Here is a 19,273-nt window from a genome sequence, read left to right as displayed (position 1 = left end):
ATTGATGTTCGGTTCTCAATACCTCGAAATCAAACTATTTCATCTTGGTCATTTTTATATCTTTTAGAATAATTCAAATGACAACTTTTTTAGCAAAGCATGAAAACCTACAAACCTTTTAATCAAGACATATCAACAGACGGGATTTGAAGTTATCAGTGTGGGTCGCATCCTAGCCTCTTTTTTTTCTGTCGGAACATGGTGGCGTATGTGGAACCCTTTTCAACACATTCATTATATGTTTCAGTATTAACTTGGTGTTATTTTATCAGCTGTCGATATCTTATTTCGATGTAAAAATTTAAGTGTGATATACTACAAATTCTCAGTCCTTTGTAAAGAGGGGAGAAGGGAATTGATTTAAAGTTTCCAATAAAATTTTGTACATCGTAAGTAAAATTGAAAGGTAAATTTGTATTTTACTCTAACGATGAATCCCTTGTGCATCTATGATCACCTCTGTCTCAACTCAATAGCGCACATTCACTTCAATGGTAAACCACGAAAACTGTTAGATTATTAAGAAACAAATAATAAGAAGAAGAAGCTACACAGTGTCAACGACATCGGGTTTATTGCAAACTTGTAGGTAGGTAGGTAGGTAGTTGTATGCAATTGCACAGCATCACATCATCGATGTCATCCCATCTATAGTGAATGGAAATGGACAAAAATCCCCTTGTTATAAGAAGAAGAACGAGTGCCTTTCTCTTTTTGGAAAAGGTACCTTATAGTCAAAAATAAAAACTAAACACACTTACAAACTAAAGGAAAAGCAAAGTGCGATTTATTTGAAATGAAATTTTACGGATTCCTTGATACAAGGCGATATTGGAATCTTATTTTATAGGCTTCTTGCTTTATTATATTTTTTAGTTTAAATCCATACATTGGCGGCAACCGGTAACAAAAATAAAAACAACAACGAAGACGACATCGACGACGAAGCGATGACTAGGCTAACATAAGAGACTTTGCTTCCGTGCGAATAACAAAAAAGGCAGACGAGTGCTTCTTTTTATTTTTTTCTAAAATGAATCTTCGGAAAAATAAATAGTCATTGTAAGTTAACATACTACAGTTGAATCATGAAATTGTTATGTCATATCATTATAGTCTAGGAGGAGAAAAAGTTAAAAAATTGAATCTATGTTTATCTACATTCATAAAATGGGAGGGAAAAACAGAATTCGGTAAAACATTGCACATTCTCGATGTTTGGTTAAAAAAAATCTCCATACTTTGAGAGAACGTCCAAAATTGAGCTCAAGGGTAAACTGATGAACATTTATGGAAGTGTTAGTTTTAGGGCTGAATTTCGAGGGGTAAACGCAACTTGCTATTTCGACAGAACATAGTTTGTAAAAATATTATTAAAACAATAAAATGAATGAAACATTTAGGCAGCGTTGGAGTAATCGCCTATCATCGTAAGCTTTATTTTGGACTTAAACTTGTTTACTTGTAATCGGTCTGATTTGTCGAATTGAAAAATTTGACATTTCTCAACATTTAATGGTCTCTAGAGTCTAAATAACAGATTTTTAGAGAGATATCTGTGCAAGCGTGTGTACGTAGAATACGTTCGCGACGTTTTTTTTGCTATTCATATCTCGAGAACTAGTAGAGATATTGACTTTAAATAAACTTTATTATACAGATAATAATACAGAAAAATGCAGAAAGGACTTTTAAAAAAATTGCGTGGGTTTTTTTACCATAGCAATTGAAAAAAGGTGAAAATTTCGGTTAGCCCTAAATATCTCACGAACCAATATCGCTAGCGACATGAATAAAATTTTATATTATATATTGTAATGTGATACCAAACATGTATTTTTTTTTGGAAAAAAAATCCAATTAACGCTTTTTTTTAATAAATCGAAGAAACAAATTGTATGCAACTGACAATTTTTTTAACAAACCTTCAAACCTTTTGAACAAGACTAATCGGCAGACGTGATAGGAAGTTTTTAGTGTGGGTCGTATCCTAGCCTCTTTTTTAGGGTCATCTGCCAAATATGTGAATTATATTCAAGTTTTGGACTAGTAAAGGTTTAGGAAATTATAGTCAGATCAGAAGGGATGCCAAATTTCTTGCACCTTCGAAAAAATCCTAAGCACGAAGCAGCATTTTTAGCTATATCGAATAAGAGATCATTCCATAAGAGGAGATCTTTGATACATATATCGAGTACTTAAAGTTGATCAGAATTAAATGAGCTGCTGTTAAAGGTCCACATCCGAAGGACGAGAATATGAATCTAAGAACGAAGAGAGTCAGAGACAAAACAGAACCCTGAAAGACACCATTTATTTTATTGAGTTTTAGACTTGAAACAATTTAATATAGCTTTTTAGCTAGGTATTTTCAATCCGAAAATCTAGAGATTCGTCAATACGAAAACCACGAATTTTCCATAAGAGAGCTTGGTGCCATACTTTATCAAATGCCTTTGAAATGTCAAGTGCAAAAATCTTACTTTCTCCAAAACGATGTACAGATTTGTTCAACTCTTCAGTGAGATGAACAATGAGATCACTAGTGCTACGAAAGCCATACTGCCGGTCTTTAAGAAGCTTTCGTTCTTTTAAATATTAAATCCAACCAATTCCAATATATTAAAACAATTTTTTCATACAAAATTAAAGTTACAAAAATGTTTACTAATAAGTTATAAAGTTTTCGTTACATATTTAATTCAAATTCCAATTACGTTTGAGTTGCAAAAAGGAACTTGTTACAATTCGTTTGAAGATTTTCAAATTTCAATACCATTGTATCATTATGGACAGCTTTCTTCTGCAAATGTTGTATTTTATAAAAAATATTTTGGAATAATATTGTTGGTTTTCTTTCGCCCATTTGCTAAATGTTTAAAAACTGAGAAATGCATCTTAGTGTTTGGCCATTTGAACCACCTCATTGCACCCATCGCCATTTTGGAAATTCAGAATTTAAAATTATTTCAATACCTACCCAAGTAACAGTTGATGCTTCACCGTTTATTTATTCAAACTTTTTAATACAAACATTAAATTTTTAAATTTGGTCGAATAGATTTAAGATTAAATACAATTTTTTATATTAACGGTCCAGTTCCATCAACAAATATGAAAAACTTTTAATCAATTATTTATGAGTAGTAGAAATACAATTTTGTTCATTTAAAAATCTTAGTCTGGACGACTTGTATGTTGCTAAAAAATCAGTAACAAATATGACGAAGGATTATTTTATATTAGTTTTAAATTTCTATAGGTAATTACCAAAGTTGTCAAAATGCATAAATATGTTTTCTTATACAAATTAAATCGACAATTTTTGTAAAAAAAATTAAGTTCTAATTTTTTAAACTTTCCTTACATAAGAAATTTTAATTTTAGAAGAAAATTTTAACACAGTAATCGTAACAAAAATATTTTGTTTAACATTATTAAATTAATCATATATTAGTTAATTTATATTAATTTACCTAGTTGGCAATATTTTATTAATAATATTGTTTCCGTTTTTGTTTAAATTTCGTGTAATTAACAAAAATGTATGTATTTACACTTTTATCGCTCGAACTATTTATTAAATTTCAGTGAGAATTAGTTGCAGTATAAAAGATAGCTGGAAATAACATTTGTTGTGAACGTAATGTTGTTGATGATTGTTGCATGTCCAAATGATGTGACGTTCAAAATATACAAAACTTCATTAGATAAACATTTTTTTTTTCTGAGATACCTATATAAAATGTATGTATTTGGATAGAATGCATGTAATTAAATTTCACTATAAGTAAGTGCGGATTTTTCCGGAGGGAATCAAAGGTTTAACAAAAAGAAGACATTATTTTTGATGAAAGATTTCAAATCTTCCTTCAGGTGTAATTTTTATCAATAGTTTTTTTTCGAAAAAGGTTACATTCTCCCCCAAACAAAATTCTGCCATAATACTTCCATCAGTTTATCTTTGAGATCAATTTAGGACGAATTGTCAAGTATAGAGGTTTTAATCTTAGCCACACATCCAGAATGTGAAATGCTTCACCTAATTATGTCTTTTCCTTTTTAACTCAAACCTATTTGTCCATTTATTTACCTAATCTCAACGTTAAAAAAATGTCATTGTCTGACTATTTTTTAACTATTTTTCTTTGAGTTTTTAACACTTAAATTAACAAGGAAACCAGCTCTGTCCAAAAAATTGTTCAGGTTAGGCTCTTTCCATGCTAATCGTTTGACGCCTCGTCATTTTATGTCAATACCGTTATCTATTATATGCTTTAATAAAATAGTCCTAAAGTAAATGGTTTTTTTAAAAATATACAACTCTTAAATCCATAATTAGTTTTTATACACATAAGCTCTGATATCCTATGTCGTAATCTAAGTTTGGTTAAAGCCCGCTTTAATACCAAATTAATATCTTATTGAAAAAGAAAAATAAATGCTATTATTGAACTGAAATCATGGTTTTATTGAATAAAAATCAATTACTAATAATACTGCAGCTACCACAGGTTTTATCATCACGGAAGCTTTAACCAAACACTAAAAGACTGGCATTGCGTGTTTCTTTTTAAAAAAGACTTATCATAAAAACCGATGATCATTGTTAACGCCTCCGTTATGCTATAAATAACCAGCATAACTGGATCATATATGCTTCCAATATCCAATTTGAGATCAAGATGAGCGTGGTGTAAAAAGTGCTCCTGAACATGCAACTTACAATTTGCTGCATTCGGGCCCAAAGGATCTCGGATCTAATTTAAGCAGCTGAATTTTTTAACCTAGCTCTAAATTAATTATTTGTTAAACTAAATTAATTGTATCTTTTTTGTTGGTGTAGTTTTTTTTCTACTCTATGACAATGGGTGCGTTTCATAGCCACAAATGAAATACTTCTGCACGCAAAGTCAAGACAGGAGCTGTTCCTTTGTTTAAGCATTATAAAAATATGACTGCTTTTTTGCTACGAATCAGGGAAACAATTTTAACTATTTATCCGATCGAAGTCATGTCTAGGTTTGGATGTTTTTTTTTTCTCTGTCCCGAATGTTGTGAGTTGTTTCCGCAGAATTTATCGATGGAAAATTAAAATTATGCAGTTGCAACTTCAATTTGCAATATTTATAATGTAGTATACGAAATAAGATACCAAAATATGTGGTTTGTGGAGAATTTGTTTACTCAATGTTGAGCACAGCAGCTGCTGTCAACATACTTTTGCTCTATTGCTATAATGTTATATGACATTTACATACAACGATTTGATGATAGTGCACAAGTAAAAAGATTAATGGAGAATCAACCGCAATATTCATAAATCAATCATTACAATTCTCGAATAACTAATATGGTCAGCTCAATATCAAGAGCAATTTAAGTGAATGGTAGTGAAATGTCAAAGACAGGAATAATGGGTTAGTAGTGACATTCTAAACTAACTGTTGTATGATATTCTTTGAAAGATGGTTGACAAATCTTATAAGGCAAAGTTGTGAAATGTTTATATTTTTCATTGAAGAAATTTGTAAGCAATAAATGAGCTCGAAGATTTGGAAGAAAAACTGAAAATGCGGAAAATGAAAATGACATATAATATATCCATGCTGTCAATCATAGTGAATCAAACAAACATTAAATTAAAAATTAAAAAAAAAAACAGCAATCATCAAATACCTATTAAAGTAAAAGGATAAGAAAATCGCACTTTGCTTACTTAGTAACAAATTAATAAAGAAAGAGATTGGGGGAAAACTATACTGATAACACACCATCGATTTCCTTAAAATTTTGCACCTGAAATTTGTCTTTAATCAGGTAAGTTGTCGTTTAAGAGACTTTTAAAAAGCTGATTTTTGTACATATTCGAGACGTTAAATCAATTTATTATTATTTTTGTAGTTTTTCTTTATGAAAAAATATGCCAATTAATTGTTGGAATCTTTACCAGATTATCATTTGTTTTCTTTACCCTTAATATTCCAAATGTTCTAGATCTCAAGTTTTCCCAGCTTGTGGATAAGTGACTGCCTCAGCCAATTTCGCAGTAGCACATTTTGTCACTATGATTCTAAAAATTCTTACTGATCGTTTTGGATTGCTTGGATGATATTGGATTTGAAACGTTTTTGGGTTATTTAACATCAGCCGTTTACTGTTCCATACAAAAAAAGTTCAAAGGGCTTAGGTCGCATCTCCGAGGTGGTTAAATGACATTGTTCATCTCCAAGAAAGGTCATAGCACACCATCATCCATAAACCAAGGGCCTTCCAAATCGATGTCTTTGAAATTTCAGTAATAAAAAAGTTTATTCATTTCAAAAATCATCTATGAATGAAACAACCTTACAATCCGCACCAGGGCCTTCGAGAGGAATTCCGGGCCCGGGACAAACGAAATTTCGGCACCCCCCATATTTACCTTTTTTTCAAAGTTCATGCCTACTGATATGGTACGTTTTAATTTCAATTACGAATAACATGAAATTGTTTGGAATAAACGGAAATAATATTTTTTGTTTGCAAAGTGAACCGAAGAGTGTTAATTATCAAATCAATCTTACGGGTATCGTCCAGTTTAGTTGAAATGGAGGATGGATAGAAAATAATTTTAATAATTCTACATTCGAGTATATCACATTCTGAACAGAATCATAGATTCAAGTCGATATTGCCAACGACATGTTTAAAAAAAATTTGCATCAATATCTATTAACTTCTATGAAAATAAAATAGAGCGAAGTAAAAGTATTTGAAGTTTGTTTTAAAAAAATTATGTATTTTTTATAAAATACTTTATCATTAATAAGAGTTTGTTTGCATTTAATAAAATATTTTCTTTTTGCAAACGAGCTTTCCTAGCTTTCTGAGCAGCAAAACAACTTATAATTGCATCGAAATGTAATTTTCTTGCCAAAGGTGCTTCGAGGCATAGTGTAGCAATCCCGAAAGCACTATCTTGTGATGAGCACGAATAGCATTGAACAAACTGAATGTCGAAAGTTCTGCTTCAAAATTGGTTTCATAAATGTGTTTCAGATGAATTATTTCATTTTCAACTGTTGAGACAAATGCGAGTTATACTTTTGGACTTTTGGATGAACTTTGTAGCGGAGTTTTAATCTCAAATTCGTCCATTGTTGTAGTATTCAAATTTTTCATCGTATCGAACCCCCGAGAAATTCAAGATATAATTGAACTAAATATGACGTAAAAGGTGTTTCTCATGAAATTTATTCCTTCGTCTGTTTTAATTTGCTCACCTCGATTTTCTTCAAAATGTCTCAAACAGAAGCCCGATTGTGAAAGCTTGAATTGTTTTAAATTTTCGGGCAGCTAAAAATAAATGGGAATAGGTATGTTGATGATGAATATAGAGTATATTAAAAAAAACACTCTCCTCATAGCTTTTAATTTTACGGGCCCCTAGAAAATCCCTGCCCCGTGGGGCTTACTCCCTTCCCTTCTTTTGACGGATCTTATCCGCAATAACTTTTGGCTTCTCAAAAATAAAGTGTCGATTTTTCAAGTCCAATATGTTAACCATGTTTGTAAATTTGACCGGCGATATGAAAGTGCGTTTAGTTAAAAGGATGATTTTTCGTCAGATGTCATTGTCAACATCTAGCTTCTCTAAGGCCTTGAGAATCGTGCTCATACATTTTCTGAGTAATTTGGATTTTGCAAGAGAATATTCCGAGATCTGCTAAGATGCTTAGGTTAGTGTGTTGAATATGGAGCTAGTTGATGTTGGTTTGTCAAGTCACACGCTATCGACTATAGCACCAACATTCTGTATGTGGCGTAAAACTTTAGGAAATGAAAATCTCTATAAATAAAATGCTCATGCTTCCAAAGAGCCTACTTAAAAGTATTTCGTTATTTTTTTAAATTTTAAAAATGTACCTTCAAAAAAAGTTTGTTTTCAGTTTCTAAATTTTGAATACGTATTCCAATTTCATATTAGAAACACTAACTTAATATTATAACCGTTCATAATGTATTAAAAATCTGATCTACAAATCTTAATTTCGACAGTATCAGGACAAAAAGATTTGTTTAAATTAAAATGAAAAGAAGTATAAATAATTTATAAAACATCATATCTTAATTACTTACAACTTTTAACCATTCCTGTTTTAAAATAATTCTACTACACACACGTCAAGAAATGACAAAAATACTTTCCGAAAATTGCTGTCTTCGAAACAAATATTTGAGCATTGCAGCAATATCCACAAGTTTGTACAACTTCCAAAATGGTGGTGATTGCTTAAGCTTGTTCCTCCTTTAATAAAGCTAATATGCCTCTAATCGCTCAAGAGAATAGGAATTTCCCAACTTTTTTGCATTGATATTCCAAATAATCTGTGCTATTTACATTTACATGCATTTATAGCTTTCATAGTTCACTTTACTGCACTAATTTCAATAGTAACGTTTTTGTTTTCTTCAAATCAAGCAACTGTTCCATAGAACACAAAGGATACGTGACTGAATGTAATTTTCATAATTTATTCAGAACGAAAACACTGTACTATATATGCAGAGTTTGTGTTTTGGTTTCAGAATTTTTATAGACATAGACGCAGCCACTTTGTTTTGACATTATTTATTTTTATTTTTTTGCTAAAAGACTTTGTTTTAGGTCTAAGCTTAGACTAGAAATAAACAAAAACACAAAAGACTTGGTTTGCGTCTTGCATTTTACATTTGAATGTCCGTTCCATGTCCAATTTACACTCAAGTTGATCTACAATAGTTTATGGATAAAATCAATTGTCACAAACGTGCTCAAAGCTCATATTCACATGCAGTCAACCCAACAACAAAACTTACCAAATACCGCATAAAGTCAAATAGATTGTTAAGCAACCTTTGAGAGAGGTGCATTTTGGTTGTAAACGCCAGTTTTTTGTCCAATTTATGGAGCAACAATACAAATACAATGCTTCCTTGATGCCATGGAACTGACTCATTTGTCAGTGTCGGATACGCGAATTATGGTGCCTGAAGCGTGGCAATGTCTATAAATCAATTGGCTTCTCTGATGATGGTCAAGCTGTAGGAGAAGGAGGTTTTATATACCTACCATGTACCTAACCTACGTAGATTGATTCCATATGGCAAGTAAAGTCGGGGATTACCTCAAAACACTTTGAGTGCTGCACACAGGTAGTATAAGTGTAGTTGGAGTATCACCTTTAGCATTGACTATATAATTGGGACTTTGTCTTTGATTCGTAATAAGCCCATTGGGGGCTTTAAAAAGTGCTTCCAAGACACACGAGTATGTCAAAACCTTATATAAATGTAATCGGTTTATTGGCGTTTAGATAGAATATGTTTTATGATTCAAAATAAGCTCAAAAGCAAAAATGTTAATGTTGGTTCAAGATATTATTCCTCCTTTGTATGAACTTTTTGATGTGAGATATCCTAATATGTATATATGCAGTTGTACAATTTCTGTTTATTGTTTTTGGTAAATTTGTCGCTGGTATTAAGGTCTAGGGTCAATTTGATAAAAATTTGTATTTGATTTGATCCGACTTTCAATCATTTCCATAGAGGATAACTTCTGGTTAAATAGGTATGTAAACAAGAACGGTTGTAATTTTTAGAACGTAAACATCCTTGTGATACTTTTTACACGCCTGTAGATCCTGAAAAATCACCGTTTGGAGAGGTTTACGTGTCGTTGGTACATTTGTCTTTTTATTCGTAACCGGTGCTGATATTACACTTCAGAATTTTCAGAAAGTAGTTACCTTATAAAGGATAATTTTTAAGCTATCATCTTTTTGGCAACACTATTTTAAACATCTAACTTAAGTTTGGTCTATAATTTACCCATGAATCGTCTTACAAACGAACAACGCTTGCAAATTTATTGAATTTTATTAGTAAAATGCGTGCTTTGTCAAGAAATTTCATCGCACTTCCATTTTGATCAGTTTAATCGACCCACTGAAGCGGATATTCGGTCTATTGTGACTAAATTTCGCACCAAATTTGTATTGTCATATGGGCGGTGTGAATAAAAACGAGTATGACGAGTATTTACTTACAAGTAAAGTGTAACGAGTATTTAAACTCCAAGTAAACCGATGTGAATAAAGCGTCGAGTTTACTTGTGACCGTGTACTCGTCAATCCGAGGGTTTACTAGCAAGTATTTACTCGCGAGACAACTGAATTCACAAAAAAGGCAAGTAAATACTTGTAGCGCCACACAGACTACGCATCATTTACTGTTGTGACTTGTTCTGTTTTCGCCTAACGTTCTGTTTTCGCCTAAACTGACCTTGACTCCCCGTCATTACTCACAAGTCAGTTGTCGTTCCCGTTTGTTTTTATCCTCTTGCAGCTATGGATGAAAGTAGTGTGACTTCGGGTTGTGACAATAGAGCTATTTTTGTAGCGTTATTGAAAGAATTTAGTGTTGTGCTAAATAAATCCATGTTGCCTAAAGTTGCATCTGCTAAAGAGAAGGCATGGGGATGTTTAGTCGACCAATTTTCGAAAAATGTTGGGAAGCAAACTAGTGTTGGACAGTTAAAAAAGCTATTGAACAATATGAAAACCGCAGTCAAGAAAAAAACTGATGTCAACGCAACTGGAAATAAACCAATAACATTGTTGTCATGGGAGGCAGATTTCCTAAAAATTTGCGATTCAAACGAGAACCCAGTTTATTGCAAAATACCTGGGGCTTCATGCGTTGGATTGGGAGCAAGTTCTACATCTGAACTCAATGAGGAGAATGAGAATAGGGAAGACGAAGATGACCCCGTTGACATGTTAGCATCAAACCAGCCCATCACACCAGTGACTTGCATACGTAAGAGCGATGCGACGAAGTTGAAAAAAGATAAGAAATTGAAACTCTCAGCTGAAACTGAAGAGACGTCAAAGTTGACAACTGGTGAGTTGCAGCGTTTATTATTACTTGAACAAATTAAGCTAACAAGACTTCAGGCTGAACGTGAACAACTGATGATAACGGAGTTGAACCTAAGAGCTGCACAACACAGACGAACGGAGTCCGTTGAACAACGCGTTGTGGTTGAAGAAGACGATGTCTTAAAGATTTTTTGTTATTGAGATAAATTGTATCCTGTTTCCTTTCCTGAAATATTCCTTTTCTTTAAAAAAAAATAAAATAAAAAATAAAAATAATAATAAAATAAATAAAAAACAAAAATTAAAAATGAAATAAGCATATAATATACGTCACGTACACAGCTGTACGCAGTTTGTCGGGTATGGCGTGACCGGTGGAGGGCTCATAGGCTGGTGGTATATGCCCATTTGCTTTTCCAGCAGGTCATGTTAAACCTGAAATACTGTAGGCTTATGCACACACATGCGCACATGTAACATACTTATTTAAAAAGATATATTTTTGTTTTTTCATATATTTTTTATTACTTTTTATGTGTATTTACATCATCAGATTATTACTAATTTCGAATCGTTTTTGCTGACCATGTCGTCTATTTATAACTTCATTCCGATCTAAATTATATAGAGATACATTTTCTTCAGCCACACCATTTTCGATTCCGTCTTCCACTTCCCAAGGATCATTCAAATGTTTTGCTACATTGTGAAGCACTGCACAACTTATTACCAAATTGGGAACATTTTTGACTGCTATTCTAACTTGGCTCGAGAGTATGGGAAAACGACGTTTCATCTGGCCAAAAACTCGTTCAATTATTATTACTCTTTCCTGAGCATGGGTCGAATTGTAATTCCGCTCACGAGCATTTCTTGGTTCGTCAAAAGGAGTCAGTAACCAAGGAGTAATTCCATATCCGCTATCACCAAGGAGACAAACATCACCATCATATCGGCGCACCACGTCCTGAATTCCACTCACTCGCCAAATCCTGCCATCATGTACACTCCCTGGCCATTGAGCGTCCACACTTGTAATTTTTTCATTAGCGTCACAAGTCATCTGAATGTTTATTGTTGTTTTTCCTTTTCTGTTCACATACTCGTCGCCGAATTCCGAAGGTTTCATAATATGCACGTGAGTGCAATCTATAGCACCAATGACAGTCGGAATGCGAAATTTTGAAGCCCAATCTGCCTTGGCCTGATCCATATCTTCAATAGTGCGTGGAAATTTAATCCAATCTTCAGACTTCGACACTATTTTATCCAATAAACTTGAAAATGTTCTGCTGACGGTACTTCTTTCAACCCCCATGTCGTTGGCAACACCATTTTGGAATCCTGGATCACTAACGTATCTCAGAAAAATTTCCATCTTTTTCCGTGCAGTTAATCCTCCACCCCTTGCATCAGTGTTTTCATCAAGAAAGTGCGAAGTGAGAAAATCTACGTTTTCGCTCTCAAACCGTAATAGTCCCTTAGATAGATCGGGACTTATATCACGCCGGTCTTTATAACGTTTCACACCACGCAGGTTCATAAATCTTTCGTGTACAAGTACGACTGCAAGTCTGGGGTCGGGTTGACTTGCGAGTAGACGAATATTTACTTGCTACAGAAGTATTTACTTGCGTTTATTCACACCAAAATTGGCATTTTTCCGGGTTTTACTAGCCTCTCAAGTATTTACTCGCGAGTAAGAGTAAATACTTGTTTTATTCACTTCAATTTTGGCGTTTACTTGTAATTTTGATATGTTCAAGTATTTACTTGTCCTACTCGTTTTTATTCACACCGCCCATTGCGTGTGATAAACTTTTGGTGAGCAAATCATCTCAAGACATACACCTGTCAAATGGCTAAAGGGGTAAATTCTTCCATATTCGCGAAGTACGGCAAAAGAACTTGGGTACTTTAAGTATTCTTTAAAAGTTACTCAAACTTCGCAACTATATAGTTTGTATAAATAATGCCCTTGTAGATAAACGTCTTGCATTACCTCAAGAAAAGAAAAGAAAAGAATTCATAAGAGATGATCGATGATACACATGCATTAAATTCATTTTGATGTTTTTATTTATTTTTATTATTTAATCGGGAAAAACAGCCTGCACGACAACACTTCCGACAACGGATTCAGGCTCAAAAATTTTGCTTCGGGGTGAAACGTCATGGTAGCCAGTACGCGTTTTCCATACCTCAACATCCACAAAGGAACTTGAAGTTCTACAGATTAATCTACCGTCAATCAGATTGACCATATTGCGATCGACGCCAGACACGCTTCCTTCAAGCAGGCACCAACAAGGAAGCCCTGGTTTGATGAAGAATGTCGGCAGGCAAATGCAGCCAAACGACAGGAACACAAAGCGGTGCTGCATAAAATGACGAGAGCTGCTTATGAAGAAAAGGCGAGAATAACAACGACTTCTCAACTTCTCGACTCTTCTTCGGAAGAAAGATTGCCCGATGAATGGAACCTCAGTATTGTTTGCCCGATCCTGAAAAAAGGAGACCTTCTAAATTGCACCAACTATAGAGGAATCAGTCTACTTAACATCGCCTATTAAATCTTCTCTGCCGTAATATGTGAACGTCTAACAACCTCATAGGTCCTTATCAGTGTGGTTTTAGACCAGGAAAGTCCACAGTCGATCAAAAATTCACATTACGGCAGATCTTGGAAAAAAAAAAAAACACCAAATCGACACACATCATCTTTTCATCGATTTCAAGGCCGCATATGACAGCATCTACAGAGACGAGCTGTATAAAGCCATGTCTAGTTCTGGCATCCCTGCCAAACTCGTCCGTTTGTGCAGGATGACCATGGAGAATTCACGTTGCTCCATAAAGGTTGGAATGCTATGTCATGCTATATTTTTAAAATCGTTCTTGAAAGAATAGTGCAGAGCTCACACGTCAACACTAGAGGCACTTTCTTTCAAAAGTCTGTCCTATTACTAGCATATGCTGATGACATTGACATAATCGGAAGAACTCAGAGTGAGGCAGAGGCGGCAAAAATGGGTTTAACGGTTAATGAGGGCAAAACAAATTACATGCTGTCGTCAAGAAAGGACATACAACACCGACGTCTTGGTCAAAACGTCATCGAAGGGAAGTGGAGGAGAAGATGAAACGACGAGCTGTACGGGCTATACAGCGACGTAGACCTAGCCAGAAGGGTAAAAGTCCAACGGCTAAGGTGGCTGGGTCACGTAGAGCGCATTGAAACCAATGCTCCAGCCCGGAAAGTCTTCGAATCCACACCCACAGGACAGCGCAGTAGAGGAAGGCCACGGATCAGGTGGTGCGCACAAGTGGAAGGTGACCTCACCCAACTTGGTGCGCGAAACAGGAGACATCTAGCTAGCGACCAAGATAGAAGGAGAAGTTTTTTGGCCCTAGTTCACACAGGACTGTAGTGCCACCTTAAGTAAGTAAAGTTTTGATAAAAGGATGAAGAAGTTCTATGACCAAACGAATGCGTTATCAAATTGTCATTGGCATCCCTAAAACACAAAAGCACAAGTCCTGTCTAAATTTTTATGGAGACTTTCGCTATACGTTAAAGTTACACTGATCTTAATTTTTATGAAAAAATTTCTCTGGGAAATGTATACATTTTTAGTTCTTAGATTTTTTTTCAAAGCGACTCCACAGTTTAGTTCCCAAAGAATAGCAGACCAACATTTTCAGAATATAAACATAAAAACCGTGATAAGTATTCTGTTGACAAAATATGACATTTGTATTCTAGAGTGTAATTCTACCGAGTGATCCGCTTATATATGATATACTTAAAGAATTCCATGGATTTATTACTCAGCATTGAACAACGTGTTCGCCATCATAATCAATAAAACCACGTTCTGGCAATATTCAGAGCAAACTATGTGTCTCATGAGTCCAAACGATATGTAAAACTTGTACATGACCAACAAACTGTCTTGGTCCGCAAACCATGTCAGTATGAGTCGTTATTCAACTCGAATGCATTAGGTATTTTGCATACGCGACTTTGACTATCGAATGTCGTCGTCGTCTTCATCGTCGTCGCCTATAAAGGCTTAGAGACTCTGGGGACACCGAATGAATTCCGAATCACCGCCGCAATGTTGCGCAATGACCATAAAAACAAAAATTCAAAACCAATTGGAATTCACTGAACGTTTAGATTGATTGTCAATTATTGTCAACCAATAGCCACGAGTTCAAGGTGCTAGAGCAACCTTTAAGCCCCCAGACGTGCTTCAACAGGAACAACAACAACAAACAATCAAAAAGAGACGAACAAAACAAAATCTCCGCATAGACTCTATTGATTCATCAATATATTCATCCATCGTTGGTGATTAGGAGCAGGGATCTTTTTTGAAGACGATATTAAATTTAATCAGCAATTTATTATCGCAACGTGAATTGCGAAGGAATAACCATGCAAGCCATAGGATTTAATGCACAGCACAGCATCAGAATCTTAGCGCAAACATGCAACTTGCAATATTCGAGTGAGATTGGGAAAGATGCCTCTTCCGATGCGGCAACTTGAGGTCCGGACACAACACCAGACTCAGACTCAGACACAACACACTAACTGTTTGCTGAAGCTGAGCTGGAACGGATTAACTTTCGGAATTGAGACCTTGCTCCGAATACATTTGGCAAGTTTTGAACATTAACTGCTGGTTGCGAATGGTGAATGACAAAAGACGATTGGCCAAAAAGTCAAACTCTTTTCAAATATTTTCGTTGAATGTGGTTTTATTTTGTAATACAGTTCTACCTGGTTATAAGATTTCTTCTAAGTGTGTTGTAAGGTACAATTTTTTCAATACAAGCAAAAATAGCTAATATCACAAAATTGAACACGATAAATAAGCGTTAATGTTTGTTTTTGTTTAGTGTGCATTTAAGCAGAGTTGACTGTATAAACACAACATGAATCTGCGTTATAGGATATATATTTCACAGCTCTAAGTTGTTGCGAGACGAAACTAATGGACATTTTTAAGGCTTTGCAATAAATTTCCTAAACTAATTATTTCGATGACAATTTCGCTAAATATTATAATTAAATTGTTAATTAAAATGCACAAAAGTAAATGAAAACATCATCATCGAATTGCTTTTGAACCTGTTTTTTTGTTTTCTCTTGTCAACACGACTATTTAGAAATGATTTGTTATTATTGGGACGTACGTACGTTTAAAATATTTAACGTAAGACAAGGAGTCTTATCTTTGTTATTTTGTAAATTTTTTGATAGAAGGACAATGCCACCTTTTAAAATAACTTGTGAACTCAATTAAAAATGATCCTAATGCTTAATGGAATTTTAAATTTTATATTATTCAAAATAAAAACAAATTCCCTAAAACGCCTATTTGGTAAGATAATAATGATATCAATTTTATATCTCGTCTGAATTTTAAATACGGTTGATTTGAGTTTATAGAACAGGTTAAATACGACCAATTTGGGGCAATTATTTGGGCAGTTTTAAATAAATGCACTGCACATCTTTAATAGGTATGTACAAGTTTATTGATGTGTTTTTAGGAAATTTTAAGGAATGTTTTTTTTTTTCGTTGACATTTTATTTATAGGGTAACGAATTTTATCTGGTAGGACTTTTAAGGAAACAACAATGATGATTAATTGGTTCATGAATTCATAGAGTATATTGTTGTATTTTTGCTATCAGAAGTATTGCAGCGTAAGACTTTTTTTTTGAGTTGGTCTTTTTGAAGCCACTAGATTTAAGCTCAGTTTGTTTTTTTGTTTTGAATACATAGATTTACTGTTGGTGAGCGCATTGTGGGTCAGTGAGGCGTGGCCATCAGGATGGTGCAAGATGTAACTGGAATATATTTTTTTGTGCTGTTATGTGAAGTCACTTGACGTGAGACAATTGACGAAAAGTGTTCGAGACAGCTTTGTTGGCCACTTCCTTAAATCACATTTAAAACATAATGGCAAACCCTTAACTTTGGCTTGAACTTCAAATCATATGGTTTTTAGAGATAGATAGATAGATAGAAAATTCGATTATATACATTGGTTTATATACATATGTACATTGTTTAAAAAAATAATTTAGTAAAATCGTTAAGGTTTGGCTGTGACGTCTGCAGATTGACTTCTGTTTGAAAATTAAGTATGTTTATCTTATTGAAGTTTTTTTTTTGTTTGAATTAGCATCTAGAATATAAATTAAATGAATTACTGTTTTAAAAGGATTCGTTTATAATTTGATTCCGGTAAGACATTGCAGATTTAAAATAATTAAATAATTAATTTACGTTTCCTTCACAGTTCAGAAGGGCAACTATTTCTTCTGGTTTTTCTGCTACCAAGCAAATTTCGGTTCTCGGTTTTTCATCTAAATTTGCATTAAGATTCCGGAGGTCGTCATGGCAGTATTTACCGGTCTACAGTAGGCAGCATGGTCTTCTAGCTTCTTAAACCACAGATTTTTCTTCTTAATTGTTTTTAATGAAAGAATTTTTGGGAATGAATGAAGAATCTCTGAAGTTTTTCGCGTTTCAAACGTCTCCCCTTCCCAAACTTGTGTTGCATACATCATAATAGATTCCACCACTGCAATAAAGACCTTATACTAAACACTATGTGATATTGACTGGTTTGAGAAGTATTTCTTCCATGTTCTGGATATTGCACTTTTAGATTTAATCTACTTTTTTTAAAATGTGTTTCCATATTGAGATTGCTGGTTATGGTAAATCCTAGATATTTGTAGGCTTTAAGAATCTCGATTGGTTCTCTGTCATAATGCCATTTCTTAGTCCTGGCTGTTCTACCAGAACCGTTCCGAGATATCATCACCTTAGATTTGCTAAAATTGACTTTCAGATTCCATAACTGGCAATACACATTTAGTCGGCTAATCATCAACTGTATATGACGTCAACTTCAAAAAGCAAGAATTGATGAGTCTCCTCAATATTTCAATTTCACCAGGAAGAAAATCAATTAGGTCCTCTATGAACAAGGCAAAAAGATTTGGGCTTAAATTGTAACCCTGCTTGAGTTTTCAGCCCCATTCCATACCGCTGCCTTATTTTCGTCATAGATGTTTTCTAGTACCTGCTCAACTTTGTCTGACATCACATAATTGTAAAGCTTGAAGAATAGTGATCGGCGTTCAACGGTATGAAAAGCTACCTTGAAATCGAAAAAAATACTCAGAGTTTCTTTTTTGTTCAACAGAGGTTGCCGCTTTGTTTTGCAGTACAAAAATATTGTTGGTAGTGGAGTGGCCACTTCTAAAACCTGCCTGAAATTCTCGAGGCAACTTATTATCATGAATCCAACGGGTCAATCGGTTATTTAATAATTTAGCGAATATCCTATTCGCTAAATTTTATTGGTTAATCGCCATCCAGAATTCCTTGGAATCCTTGCAGTTTGTAAGTTTAAGAGTCTCGGTTTTATAAAGCTTTGTTTTTTTTTCTTTGCATATTTCTTTGAATTCTGCATTTGCGACTAAATACATTTTTTTTTTAAAGGAATGGCAGCTGAATTTTCTAAAAGCTTTTAACCATCCGAATTATTTTTTCCGTGCTTTTTCGCAATCTGCGTCAAACTATTTTTCTTTATTTTTAAGAATTTTTCCCTGGTATTTCTCGATTCCGGTCATGAAAGTTTTATAATTTTTTCAATGTCGCCTATAGAAATGGGGTTCATATGGGCTTTATTTTTTTTTAAACCACACGTCCAAAACAAACAGAACATATTTGCGGTCATAACACGTTATTTTAATGGATTTTTTTGGGCCATTGGGAATTCTTGACCGAGTTACAAAGGCCAATGAAGAATGCCTTCATGGGTATTAAGGCCTGATACGAGAAATAAGTTTTGATCTAAATAGAATGCTTTCATTAATGGACAGAGCCTCTCTAGCGTTTTATATTAGAAATTAAGAAAGGTTTCATTTAAAAATTGGAAAGGATTTTCGAGGCCCCCGTTAGATCTTTCCTCTTTGCCAAACTGCTCCTTTTAGTGCACATAAATTAAAGCTCACAGTATGAACAGCGATTAGCGAACTGTTGTAGTTTGACAAAATGCTTATAAGAATCAGAACGCACGAAAATACGTTTAACGAAGTAGTGACGAACCGATGATATTCCTCTAGCTCAAAATCCAATCCAAAATTAACAATCTCGGAACTTAAAATTTTGAATATATATCAATTGTGATTGTTCTAATTTTTATAATTTTGGTTAATAATAGAAAAATCCATCGATCGGCTCATTATCATCTTATTTAAACTTTTTCATTGAAAAAATTCTCTTCACCTTTTTTGAACTTTATATTTTCTTACCGTTCTTAAATAC

At 33.9% G+C, this 19,273-nt stretch overlaps 2 protein-coding genes across 2 annotated transcripts; one reads left to right on the top strand and one right to left on the bottom strand.

Moving 5' to 3' along the window:
* The first annotated feature begins 10,055 nt into the window (after positions 1 to 10,055).
* LOC129944921 (uncharacterized) lies at positions 10,056 to 11,108 on the top strand. Its single transcript, XM_056054580.1, has one exon. The coding sequence runs from the start codon at positions 10,374 to 10,376 to the stop codon at positions 11,106 to 11,108; it is 735 nt and encodes a 244-aa protein (XP_055910555.1). The 5' UTR covers positions 10,056 to 10,373.
* Positions 11,109 to 11,448: 340 nt separating this feature from the next.
* LOC129944920 (putative nuclease HARBI1) lies at positions 11,449 to 12,450 on the bottom strand. Its single transcript, XM_056054579.1, has one exon. The coding sequence runs from the start codon at positions 12,448 to 12,450 to the stop codon at positions 11,449 to 11,451; it is 1,002 nt and encodes a 333-aa protein (XP_055910554.1).
* Positions 12,451 to 19,273: the final 6,823 nt, after the last annotated feature.

This window comes from Eupeodes corollae, chromosome 2 (assembly GCF_945859685.1).
Source record: "Eupeodes corollae chromosome 2, idEupCoro1.1, whole genome shotgun sequence".
NCBI classification, from domain to species: domain Eukaryota; kingdom Metazoa; phylum Arthropoda; class Insecta; order Diptera; family Syrphidae; genus Eupeodes; species Eupeodes corollae.
This window is presented reverse-complemented; position numbering and strand designations above follow the sequence as displayed.